Here is a 13542-nt window from a genome sequence, read left to right as displayed (position 1 = left end):
ATTTTCATTAAAGAAATTGTCTGAATTGTTAAAGTATACTTTCATGGCTAGTCTCTCCTTAAAAACAACTAAAAGAGTGTAAGTTTGACTACTCAATAAATTAGCAAGCCGTTTCTTCCTAGAATCACAATTCATACAATAGGAACAAGCAACAATGTGATGCTAACTACTAAAAAGTTCAATGCTAAACTATATATGAATTGACTAAAATGCACAAGTTGGTGACCCCTATCAAAATTCCATTAACATTAGTGTAGCAACAATGTGGAGGGTGGCAAATAGATAGGAAGGATAAATTTGGATTTGAATTTTAATGGATATATAGAAAATCATCTATCAATTCATATAAATTTACTAAATAATATTTGAAGTTATCCAATTCATGCATATACAAACTTCATAGACGAATTTCATTTCATTTATGAATCAATTTTAATGGATTGGACGGATATCCAATCCAATTGATATTTTTGACTTGAAAGTAAAATTACTTTTAAAGAAAATCATCCTTTTAAACATCACATTTTCAAGAAACCATGTTTTAAAATCACATTTTAAAAAAAAAAACCACTATTAAAAAACATTTTTTAAAAAGTGTTTTTATTTTTATTTTTTAAGAAACACTTTTAAAAAATGTGATTTTTTGAATGTTATAAAATCACTTTTTTTGCAACATTCTATAGACATGCCATGCTTAAAGTTCTACATGCAAAAAATTTAACTAACATTTATCTATGATATGTATGTAAGAATAAATTTTTAATATTAACTACGTATATATGTCCAATCATTGAGAGTGAGTAGTACCGTACAAGAAAGTGTGGGTTGAGATGATGAATGAAACTAAAAAGAAAATGACAATATTTCACTTCCCTTTGGATTTGAATATTCGTCCACATAAATCATTCATTCTTGGACGGGGTCACCTGGAAATTGTCAACTCAACGATGAAGTTGGTCAGCACCTAACATTTGATTGTCAAGTGTGGCTCGCAGTTCATGTCGAATTCTAACAAATCAATGAACCAAATGACCATCTGGTCAGCTAGCTCTGATTTGTGAAGGATGTCCTAGTAACTATTGGGTGAAAATGAAAATATTGTCTAAGCCTCATGGCCGTCAAAAGTAGAGAATAGACCACATTTTCCATTTTTTTTTGTATTTGAGCTCCAATTCTTATAGAACCTTATTGGTGAAGTAGATTGGCCTATTGACATTGCAATAGGAGATTAACATTGCAATTGTGCATCATGGACTTAGTTTTGTTGAAGACAACAATTTGAGCAAGACAAAGGTGAAGAGAAAGCTAAAAGATGAAATTAACCAAAGCATCATGCCAAAGACTCGAGGTTTTAATAGAGTTAGGATTTTTATGTTCTAGAAGTCCTAAGATGATTATTTAGTTTTTTAGTCTAGGTTAGATGAACCTAAGATGGAGGTCTCACAAGAATTAAATTTGTTACAATCAATTTTTGAGACATTTCATTCATTCATACTTATATGACATGTTCATGTCTTGTGCATATACATGATTTCATGCATAAAAGTTGTATATTTTTAAATCATACATTGCATATGCATCTATCATATAGGAGGTTCATGTCATGTGATAATTGATTATCCATTATTTGATTATTGAATTTTGATAATCGATTATGTCATGTGATAATTGATTATTCAGAGTTATAGTAACTAAAGAAATCCGGTTTATGGCATAGATAATCGATTACTAGTCATGACAATCGTTTATTTCCATCAGACATGAGATTTTTAGCATCACAATAATCAATTACCAATCTTGATAATCAATTAGATCATCAGAAAAATAGTTTTGTGTAAAAATCGTTTTTATTCTCATTGGTTCATAATCTGTTTAAAAAAAATCATATTTTCTAGAAACCTTTTGAGAGAAATCTTTTGAGTTTAGAATTGCTAATTCTTTGTGATTTCATAAGAGAAAGGAGTAAAAATTTCATATTTTTTGAAAAGTGTATTTTTGTTAACACCATGCCTTGATCATATTAGAATTTTAGAATTATTGTGCGATTTCTGTTATAAGTTTTACGTCTGGGTTTACTTTCAAATTAGCATATTTTAGGTGCATTATTACTCAGATTTCATTTTACAATTTTGTTGAGAGATTTGATAATTCTCGAGTGTTTGAGAATTAGGTTAAACCCTAGTTGCGGTTAGGTTGAGATATTCACTATTGCAAGATTCTTACAAGTGGATTGAGATTGGTGAGAGGCTAGAACCATAGGTGGTGAGGTATCCATAGAGGGTTGAGTGGCGAAACCAATAGAGAATCACTAGAGTCCAAGAGGGAAATTTTTGTAATCAAAACTGGAAGTGTGTTTATAAGTAATACATTCAATTTTATTGTGAAGAAAAATCTCCTGATATTAAAAGGGGAGGCCTAGATGTAGTTTACAAGTAGACTCGTACGCGAACCAGGATAAAATCTCTTGGCGCACTTTTCTCTATCTCTTTACTCTTTACTTTCAATTTTACATTTAATAATTTAGACTTCTTATCATTGCTTGATTGTAGTGTAATTTGTAAATTCAGTGTTGTTTTATTGTTATTGAGCAATTGAATCTAAAAATACTTTTTTTGTGAAACTTTTTCACCAAGAAAACAAGATTTTCAAGATTTCTGCTTTGCGTGATAATTGATTAATTCCGTGCATAATCGATTGTCTAGTGGAGATAATCAATTATCGTGAGTAGATAATCGATTATCCTTTCCAGGTTTGTAATTGTTGTGACAAACCGGAAAAGTGACTATATTGCACCACTACACCTATTCACCCCCTAGGTGTGTGTATACTCTTATTTTATCCCAACAAGTGACATCAAAGCTAGTATGATCGTGCTAGCTTAACCACTTAGATCGTTGATCCTTGATATAGACCACTATGGGTTCAACCAACCCTTTTGACGCTAATGGTGCATCCATTAATCGTCCTCCGGTTTTTAGTGGCGAGAGGTACGACTACTAGAAAGTTCACATGAAAATTTCATTGTGGCTATTGACACAAATATTTGGGAGGTCGTGGTCAACGATCCATACACCCAACTACATTTTGTGGAGGGTGAGCCAAAAGAGAAACCAAAGACTCTATGGAGTGATGATGAGAAAAGGAAGGTTCAACACAATTTAAAAGCGAAAATATTATCACTTTTGCATTGTCTTATGATGAGTTTTTTAGGGGTTTTCAATGTCAGTGCCAAGGAAATATGGGACACTTTACAAGACACCCACGAAAGCACAAGCGAAGTAAAACGCGCGCGACTAAATGCTTTAACACATGAATATGAGCTATTTAAATTGTTTCCAAATGAATCTATTAGCGATATGCAAAAACGCTTTACTCATATCATAAATCATGTAGTTGTGTTGGATAAATCATTTGCTAAAGGTGAACTAACTAATAAAGTGTTGAGATGTCTTGACAAGAATTGGCAGCCAAAGGTGACCGTCATTATGGAGTCCAAGGATCTCGATTCCATGCCTTTACCAATACTATTTGGAAAGCTCCATGAACACGAAATGGAGCTAGGGCGTTTGACTTTGCACCAGGAATCAGATAAGCGCAAGAAAGGAATCTCTTTGAAAGCTTCAATATAAAAAATTCAAGAGGAGAGTTGCGGCGAAGATTTTGACTCCGACTTAGATGATGAAACTTTAACCCTCTTGGTTAGAAAATTTAATAAGTTATTGAAGAGAAAAGGAGGGATAAAGAGGTTTCAAAGAAAAGAAGGAAAAAACCCAACCCGTAGACACAAGGCTCCCAAAAATCGTTCTACTTGCTATGAGTGCGGACAAGTTGGATACATGAAGTTTCAATGCCCAACCTATTTGAAAAAGGTTGAGGGTGAGATGAACACCTCCAGGGATTTCAAGTCAAAGAAACCATACATCATATGAGATGTTCCCGATGAAGAATCGACTTCAAGCACATCAGATGAAGAGGAGACAACAAAATTATGCCTTATGACTCACACATCAGATTCCACAAAATTATTGGATCAAGGAGAATCTAATGACATGGAATCTCTTCATTCTAGTTGATTTTCGGATAATTATGAAAACATACATGATTATGATGAACTATGTGTTGCTTTTGTTAAATTGCATGATGAACTTAAGATACTTGCTAGGATAAATATATATCGAAAAAGGGTAATAATCTTGCATGAAAAGAAAATAATTGAAATGCAAATTGTATTGATGAACTTAAATTTAAAAATGAAACCCTTGATGTCATCTATGCATGTGGCTCATGTAATTGTTCTTCTAAATTAAGCGAGACTTCTAGTTGTGAAAATTGCAAGAAGTTAGAATCTGAAAATTCTGTTTTGAAAAAAAAAACTCGCAAAGTTCACATATAGTCATCAAAATCTTGACAATTTACTTGCAAATACAAGAAATGTTAGTAATCATGTTGGAAATGGATTCACTCATGCTAAAAGGAAGTAACCACATAGAAAACATGTTGCTCAAAATAGATATGTACGTAAACATAAAATAGTTACATGCTTTTATTGCAGTGTTCATGGTCATACTTCAATTTCATGTCATATTCGTAAGTATGGAATACCAAGTGGTGGTGTCAAATCATCTTACAGATAAGAAAATGATATATGCTAGTTTTAAAGCAATTTTTAATAAATAAAGTATTACTTTATGACACATCACTTTCTTATGGGTATGAAGATTTAGTAGGAGCATATATTATTTTTCTAAATAAATACTACTATTCCAACATGCTCTACATTAATAAAATGAGTGTAAAACCTAATGTTATAAAAATTGAGTCAAACATCAAAAGTATTGTGTAGGTTCTAACCAGTTTGATCAGTTAGACCACCCAATCAGATTGGACATCATAATATCATATATAATTACAAATATAATTAATTAATTAAAATACAAATACAAAAATGCTATTTTTTTCCCTTTGTCTTCACATAATAATGATGCAAGAGCCTAAAGGTTATTTGAAAACTGCGCAAAGTTGAAAACTTCGAAAAGTGAAAAAGTAGGTAAAGTTGAAAAGTTGGAGAGCCTTCCTTCACTCTCTAATCTCTATATACCATATTAAAACAAACTAATTTGCTATTTGCTTTCACGTTTCATACTTCCTTCTGTCTTCACCGTTTCAAACTTCTTTCTTCTTCGTCTCATACTTTCATTGTTTCAACTTTCAAACCCACTATGCAAACTGAAGATTGCGGATGACTTACCAACGGTGACAACGGGCTAGAAGATGGTTCTTCTGACGGCTAGGTCTTCTACAAGCTGTGAGTTTGTGACCCTTTTCTGTTTACTATTTTAGATTTTTTTTTTTAATTAGAGTTAGACTCACCCATTTAACCAACTGGATTATTTCGGATTCTACCAGTCTGACTTGGTTAGACCATATTTAACACCGTCCAAAAAACCCTAGAAAAACTCCCAGTTTGTGGGGTGGTTAGGACCGTATTTACCACTCATTTGTATTAATTTCTAAAGAGTCAATGATACAGACTGACAGTGTTATGTTTAGTCTTGCACTGCTACTAACTTTATCTGATGGATTGGACGTGTCAAATCTTGACAGCATATGACAATGCTATTACCGTGACACAGCAGAAAAGAGCTAACGATATAGGATAAGTGGCTTCCGATCCTTTTGATTTTGGTGCCAGTGACGGTAGCACATACAATATGGCAGTGGAACCTATACCGAGGCTTTATAAGGTAGGCATTCCCTACCAAGATTATTACATGATGCATCAGCAACAGAAGCAGCAACCATTCATAATACCGAATATGTTGTCCCCAACACAGTACTTCGTCTTGTCTAATGTAGGGGATGATGCCTCTTTTGCGAGTTGAGTTATGGTAAGAAATAAAATACTTCAAAGTCATTCACAGTGTATTTCATGACTCTAAAGTCTTTTCTTTTTCTTCTAAAAAAATCCAACTCACAAAGGGACCCTTATAATTATATCAGTGTATAATTGAAACAGAGAAAGTGAAAGCAATAAAGGTTACAAAATTCTACTACATTCTAGTTCATGTGTAGTTATGAGATTAGGCCACCACTGTTTTCCACTAATAGCAAAATAGTGCATTGCTTTTGCATAACTCAAGAACCTAACTTCAGAAGTGTCAAAGTTTAAAGGGAAGACATGAATCATAAAACGAAAAATAAACATCGCCACCACCTTTTCTGGATCACTCAATTTGAGCCATACACTCTGAATAGTGGGATGAAAATGACTAGAAGCATTAGTTATTCTTCCTTCTTCTCGATACTATCTCTGATGCCCAAGCCTTGCCAATATCAGTCTGGAACTTCCCTGCGAAAGGGTAGATGAGTATCAGCCAGAGGAAGATACATAATATTTCGACATGCTATACAGAATAATCACAAACTAATAACTGAAACTTAGTTAAAAATTCCTCCATCTTTGAAAAGATTGTCCAATAATTCCCCCATCCTTAACTAGTCTTCATTGCTCAGACTGTTAGTGGCTGAATAAATTATGAAGAAGAACAAACCTCAACGGGCCTAACGGGCCTATCTCTAGATCAGGTAAATACCTCGAAGTTACAATGAACAATTGCATAGCTTAGGCTTCAATGCTCAATTTGAAAGAAATGAGTACTCACTTTGCAGATTCACACAGAAGATTTACCATAATTAAGCTATAACAAAATAAATTCAAATGTATAGTGAAAGAAGCTAATGGGTTGTTTGCATGTTTTTTGGAGAAGGGAAAGAAAGGGAAGGAATAGAAACCCTCTCACAATTGTATTTTAAGGTGTGCCTTCCTCTTGCTTGCCCTTCCCTCCAAAAACTAACCCACAAACAGAAAGGGAAGGTTTGGAAGCCCTCTTACTATTGCATTTCAGGGTTCTCTCTTACCTCCATTTCCCTCAAACCAAATCGCAAAGAATCCGAAGAGAACACCCTGAATTTTAAACACTCACAATAACATTTTGCACTCACATACTCAGCCTTCTCATACTTTGGCGACTTAACATTTAAATCTACTGACAAACAACAACAAAAAAACCGAATTACTAGACAACAACAATCAAGCCTTAGTCCCACTAGGTGAGATCGGCTATATAGAGCAGATCATGCCATAATGCTTTATTATATATCATATCCATTGAAAAAGCATTGATCTCTAAATATTTCCTAATTATTTAGCTCATGGTTCTTCTTGGCCTCCCTCTGCCTCTAGAAATTTGACTAACCATTATCTGTTTTACTCTCCTTATTAGGGCTTCTAACGGTTTTCACATATATCAAAACCACCTAAGGTGCATTTCTACCATCTTTTGTACCATATGAGCTACCCAACTTTATCTTAATCTATTCATTCATAATCCTATGTTGTCTAGCGTGTCCACTCATTCAGCACAACATTCTCATCTCTACTACGTCGACTTTATTCTCTTGACATTTATAGTCCAACATTCAGTCTCATACAATATTGTGGGTCTTATAAATGTGCAGTAAATTCCCCCCTTAAGCTTTAGGGACACCTTTCTATCACATATGACACCTGAAGCACTCCGCTATTTCATCCACCCCACTTGAATCATGTGGTTTGCATCTCCCTCAATTTTCCCATTGTGTTGTATGATTGACCTAATGTACTTAAATCTAGTGACTTGTGATATGGTATTATCTCTAATCTAGTATGATTAACCCAAGATACTTAAATCTATTGACTTGCTTCTGGGAAACGACCTAGCATCTTAGATAGCTTAATGTACTTCCCACAAAATGTTACTAGTCACTTAGTTTGAAAAATAATGTTAAATAACACCTCAGGTAGTTATTGTGGTAACTAAAACATATTGCAATCAGCAACGAATGTTCACACCAAACAAGTCATACAACTCTCAAGGATATAGGTTTATACTACAATTCTAGATTCTCCAACTCTTCCCAAAGTTGAATTACTAAACAAAATAAAATAAAGTGTGAACCTTACCAATCAACAAATACTAAACATATAACTTTTAAGTTACAAATGTAGAAGAAAATCATTACCAGCAGTTGACTGGAAAAATTCATTCAAATCCTTCCCCTGCTCTGCACAGCCATGAGAGAACATATTTCAGAACTAAAAGTAGATCTGAACTTTAAAGCATATGGGATTACTCCATTGTAAATACAAAAGGAAACATGAAAAAAAATATACACATTCATTTTAATGTTTATAGACTACAAGTATAAAAATTTAACTAAACACTTGTTGTCTACCACTATACTGGAATGCAAAACAATCATAGACTTTTCACTACTTTTTGGTATACATATATTTTTTACTTCTGAAGTTACATGGATATTTTCTGAAGAAAAATTGAAATTCATCTGTAGGTTGTATCTTGAATTACTTTTCTATACATCTTTATCACACAATAACATCACTAGAAGTAACCAATACCTTTCCTCATATTAGTAGATACTGGTATAGATTCTGCCAAAAGTAACATTGCAAAGCATGTCCAAAATTCAGCATCAAACATAATTTCTACTAAAAGATTATTTTACTCCTTCATATTTTTAATGTTCTAAGATTATCAGGCAATTCACAGGATTAAGCAAAAGCTGGTAGCCTGGTAAACGATCACAACAAAGTGAACTAAATATTAGCAGGGGTTAAAGAAGCTTCTCACCATCCTCATATTCCAAAGCTTGAAGGATCATTTCCACCTGTACAAAACAACATTTAAAGGACTCAGTAAACCTAAAGATTAATATTGCTACTTATTCTTGTTTGTCTTCTAATTTGAAAATTATGACTGGTAAATGTGCGTTATGGCCAGGATAGCACATATGCATAGTGAAGCTAAAATAGATAAGAGAATTTAGAATATCACAAAAATCCCACCAAAAGAAAAAGCACATGAAGTAGTGAAGCTGGTATCAAAATCAGTCAAAAGTTAATCACAAGTCTCAAAAGTAAATCGCTGAAGGAATAGCAAACAATTCCACAAACCTTATCAAGATCCTTGACAAACTTAGCTTCTTGTGAAGAATTTGATTCATATTCCACCCACAAGTCAGCGATTTCCTTGGCTTCATTTATGCAAATGGATTAAGAACCAGGAGAAATGAGTTTATTTTATTCACTTCATCAATAAACCTCTTTAATGAGTGAGAACAAAGTACCTCTAGATCCACCTCCAAGCACCTTACACATATGATCCAGGGCTTCTTGTTCTCGTCGACTTTTTTCTGCTTTCGAAATGCCATCTGACGGGGTTATGTCCCCAACAATTGCTGTTAAGAGGTACTCAAGTAAGAACATAAAATAACGAATTATAGCTCAAAAATTGATATCATGGATAAAAAAAACAATGGTTTACTCACATATGAAAGAATCTAGTGATTTGAAAATCCGAAACATAGTGCTTCTATAGAAAACAGAATAGCGCTAAAACAAATGTGATTTTGTATGTGCAGCAAACCAACTGATATAGTTATGTAAAACTGTAATTCAAGTTATTCCATGTGGATATTTAGGAATTCCACAAATTCTCAGTCAGGGTAAAGCAGAAACAATTCAATGGCTGATTGAAATGTGCATATAGTGTGTATGGTTTCTTTGGTCAATCAGACCACAAAACCTTAGCTGTCAAAGCTCTCATATAGAACATTATATAGGCAACTTATATTAACCTTAGAGTAAATTACACTGACACTCCCTGAGTTTTAGTGAAATTACACAAACTACCCCTCACTTTTCTACATCTACACAAACCTCCCCTATTTTTAAACTTTCATTACATTGACCACCCCTGCATAAGAAATAAGTGTAATCTTTTAAACAAAAAATGTGATAAATGCAATTAAGTTAAACAAAACATGATATTATTGTGGAGACACGTCCAAATAATATATGAGTCAATATTTCTTTATTATTTTTGGTTCGTTACACTATATTATAAGAGCGATTTAAACAATATTTCTTTAGAATTGTTGATGCATTTTGTAACAAAAAATAATAAAGATACATTGATTTGTATATTATTTAGACTTGTCTACACAATATATCATGTTTTGTTTAACTTAATTGCATTTATCACATTTTTTGTTTAAAAGATTACACTTATTTCTTATGCAGGGGTGGTTAATGTAATGAAAGTTTAAAAATAGGGAAGGTTTGTGTAGGTGTAGAAAAGTGAGGAGTAATTTGTATAATTTCACTAAAACTCAGGGGGTACCAGTGTAATTTACTCTTAACCTTAATTGGTTCTTCTATCAACTCGTTCTCTTCACAATCACTTTCTAGTTGAATTTATCCAATTTCAGCACATTGAGAAGCATACTACAGTCTATGGAGAAACAAAATCTTTGTTTTCAATAATAGACAAATAACATTAAAAAAAAGACAAAAGAATCATTTCACTCCATGAATTTGTAAGCACTTGTTAATCAATACCTAGTTTGGGAAACTACCATTTTGGTCCCTGAAATTATAAGCACTAGTCATATAAGTACTTCAAAACAAGGCTTTTAAACAAAGTTGGGTTCACGTTTTTGGAAACCTTAAAACCTTGTGTTTTGAACAATTGCAGGAATATGCAGCCAATGTGGCCACAATTGTGGTCACCATACGGTTTCAAAAACTCTCAAAACCTTAATATATCAGTGTCTGTAATGGTCACGGATCCATATTTAAAACATTGGTTTGAAGTATAATTTATCAGTCCAATATGTCCCAAGATTTAGGGACCTATATGGTTTGTGTTCACAATTTCAATGACTACAATGAATCAGTCTAACAGGTCCCTAGATTCATACACTTACACGACTGGTGTTTATACTTCCAGAGACTACAAAGTAAAATGATAATTTCTTAAACTCGAGGATTAATAACATGAGAGGTTACAAATTAAGGAGAATGCTGAACAAAAACAACATACCTTCTGCAATATCATGAACAATAGCCATTTTTACACACCTAGAAAAATTTACAAAAAATGTCTCAGATATCACTATTCGTGCGTGTTCTCAAAGTAACTAACTTCATATCACAGCTCAAGAAAAAAAGAATGAGGTGAAAATGAACTTAGTGTAAAAATTTACAAAAAATGTTGAAGATACCACTATTCATGCGTGTTCTCAAAGTAACTAACTTATTATCACAGCTCAAGAAAAAAAGAATGAGGTGAAAATGAACTTAACTTGTTTCGGTCAACACCAGGGATATCTGCTGCAATGAGAGCCATCAAACCCATTCGATACATGTGATCGGCAATGGATTCTGAATCCTCTACTTCTTTTCGTACCCATCCTGTTCTTTTTGTTGTCTAATTCACAAGCACAACCCAAAATATTAAGCCACTACAAAGTAAAATAATTCATTCAACAAAGTTTTACGTTAGCCAACAACTCTCTAAAGACAACCTTCACTTTTACCCAGACTTAACATGTATAGCATGTGATAACTGCTTAATACAATCTACCCCTCTTTTACGACCGGCCATGTATACCATCGAGCACAAATAGGTAGGTTTTACAATGTTTTTTTATACTATCAAGGGTATCTCTCACCCTATAGGCAAGGAACTAATACCTACCAACAAATGTCGCTTACACTAATCGAACTTTTAACCTTTTGATGTTCATGGTATCTGGCATGACCTTACACCACTACTTCAACGATTTATTGGTTTAGGTTTTACAATGTGAAATAATGCAAATGAAATTGACATTTTTCATCTTTCTGTTCTATTTAGCATTTAAAAAATAAATAATTATTAACAATGTTGAGACCTTGAGGCGGTGACATATGGAAAGGAAATCAATAGCAGAGGAAGGGGAAGGAGCTCCATCGTGAACGGCAGAAGGAAGAGGAGGATTAGTAGTAACTGACGCCGGCTCCGACGATGACGGCGTTGAAGATGATGAGGCAAAGGAGGCCATGCGAAAAGGCGAAGGAGGCGCGTGAGATGAAAGGGATTTGAATCTGAGATGAGAGGAAGAAAGAGAGGGTGTGAAAGAGAAGAAGAGTGAAACCAAAACCCGATTTGCACTTATCATATTACGTTTGGTTTTTGTTTTATTGAATCAAAAACTATTCCTCTTTTACACTACTCATCATACTTGGATTTGGATTTTGAAGTTGGAGTTTTGTACTATTTTGTTCCCCCCAATAGACGTAGGTGCATTCGCAAACAAAATCTTCTTCTTACTCATTATTTTATAATTTCTTATAAAACATCACAACATTTATTTTTTTCTTATAACATTTGTTTATCTCCTCATTTTTATTTGGCTAAAAACAATCAATAATTATTCTGATTATTTAAAATAAAATTGAAGAAATAAAAATGACACAATAGAGAACAATAATGTTCTTTTTTCATTAAGAACAAACTTAAAACAACCAAAATAAAATTAGATATCTTATTACAAAAATGATTTATCTAACTAATCTTTTTACCACAAAAAAGTGTCATATGTCACAATATAATACTTTATTTATTAATGATTGGTTTAAAAGTAATATATACCAATTTCTTATAGATACGAGGATATAATAGAAATTATATAACATTACTCATCTAATTAATTTATGGAAATAATAAATATAATTAAAATTAAGATATCAGCTTTGAATTGGTTTTTAGGTAAAAATTAATCTATAAAAATAAATAACATGTATTGTATTCGTTAATTTATATTAAGATATTTGATTCAATTCAATCAATAAATATATATATGGTTTCAATTTTTTTCCTTCTATTTTAATAAAAATAAAATTATATTTTATTGCTCATTTTGGAAGATTTAATCATCCAAGTTAAGAAAAGCATCCTCTACATATAATATTATTATATATTTAACATATCATGTGTAAATAAAAAGGTCATGCAAAATATACATATACTTAAAAACCTCAGAAACCTCCTTTTTATCATCCAATAATAACATAATAAGTCTAATACATTTTAAAATGAGAAGTTTATACAAAAACCATAAAAAAAGTTTAATTTATTAAAAAACTACAATGATCAAGTTCAATATACAACATATTTAATTTATGATTCACAAGCAACAAAAATAAAGAAGGTTACAAGTTTCTTCCATTATTCCTAAAATTAGAATAAAAACTCGAGTCAGATGTATTAGTTTTTTTAACAATGTATTAGAAGATTATGAAATCTTGAACAACTTTGGAAGTTTGTCTTTTTCCTTTTTTTTCTCTTTTTGTTGATTTTAGTGTCTTCGTCAAAACAAGTCAAAGTCAGAAACAAGATTAGATGCTCTATTAGAAGAAGATGTATCCCATTTTTTATTACTACTACTATCAACGTCTTTCAAATCTTTTTCTTCTTCATAATCTACATTATCATTAAAACAAATAAATGATAACTACATTCTTGAGCATGAGTTGATGAAATTTTCATAGACACATTCTTGTTGATGAAATTTAATATATCTATCTATTAACAATATAATAAAAAAATCTCCCTCATGTCACATGTCACTTTCTCCTTCCTCATGCTACATGTTACT

At 32.4% G+C, this 13542-nt stretch overlaps 1 protein-coding gene and 1 long non-coding RNA gene across 2 annotated transcripts; one reads left to right on the top strand and one right to left on the bottom strand.

Moving 5' to 3' along the window:
- Positions 1 to 5076: 5076 nt before the first annotated feature.
- Positions 5077 to 6192, top strand: LOC109339440. The gene is made up of 2 exons (XR_002106662.1): positions 5077 to 5305; positions 5605 to 6192. It is a non-coding gene; the product is annotated as an uncharacterized LOC109339440 (long non-coding RNA).
- LOC109339438 (HD domain-containing protein 2-like) lies at positions 6034 to 12117 on the bottom strand. Its single transcript, XM_019576878.1, has 8 exons — positions 11797 to 12117; positions 11206 to 11330; positions 10944 to 10981; positions 9187 to 9297; positions 9014 to 9093; positions 8691 to 8727; positions 8062 to 8103; positions 6034 to 6349 (listed from the first exon to the last, which is right to left on the bottom strand). Exons 1-8 carry the CDS (start codon positions 12061 to 12063, stop codon positions 6279 to 6281), a joined length of 771 nt encoding a protein of 256 aa, XP_019432423.1. The 5' UTR covers positions 12064 to 12117; the 3' UTR covers positions 6034 to 6278.
- Positions 12118 to 13542: the final 1425 nt, after the last annotated feature.

Source organism: Lupinus angustifolius, unplaced genomic scaffold, assembly GCF_001865875.1.
Source record: "Lupinus angustifolius cultivar Tanjil unplaced genomic scaffold, LupAngTanjil_v1.0 Scaffold_75_79, whole genome shotgun sequence".
Lineage (NCBI taxonomy): Eukaryota > Viridiplantae > Streptophyta > Magnoliopsida > Fabales > Fabaceae > Lupinus > Lupinus angustifolius.
This window is presented reverse-complemented; position numbering and strand designations above follow the sequence as displayed.

What these genes read in the sequence shown, in the direction of transcription:
- LOC109339438 (XM_019576878.1), bottom strand. Translation starts at nt 12,063, where the DNA reads ATGATAAGTGCAAATCGGGTTTTGGTTTCACTCTTCTTCTCTTTCACA. An exon ending in AGCTTTGGAATATGAGGATG is followed by an intron (nt 8,104 to 8,690) that starts GTGAGAAGCTTC and finishes ATGGCTGTGCAG; the next exon opens with AGCAGGGGAAGGATTTGAAT. An exon ending in ATTTTTCCAGTCAACTGCTG is followed by an intron (nt 6,350 to 8,061) that starts GTAATGATTTTC and finishes ACCCTTTCGCAG; the next exon opens with GGAAGTTCCAGACTGATATT.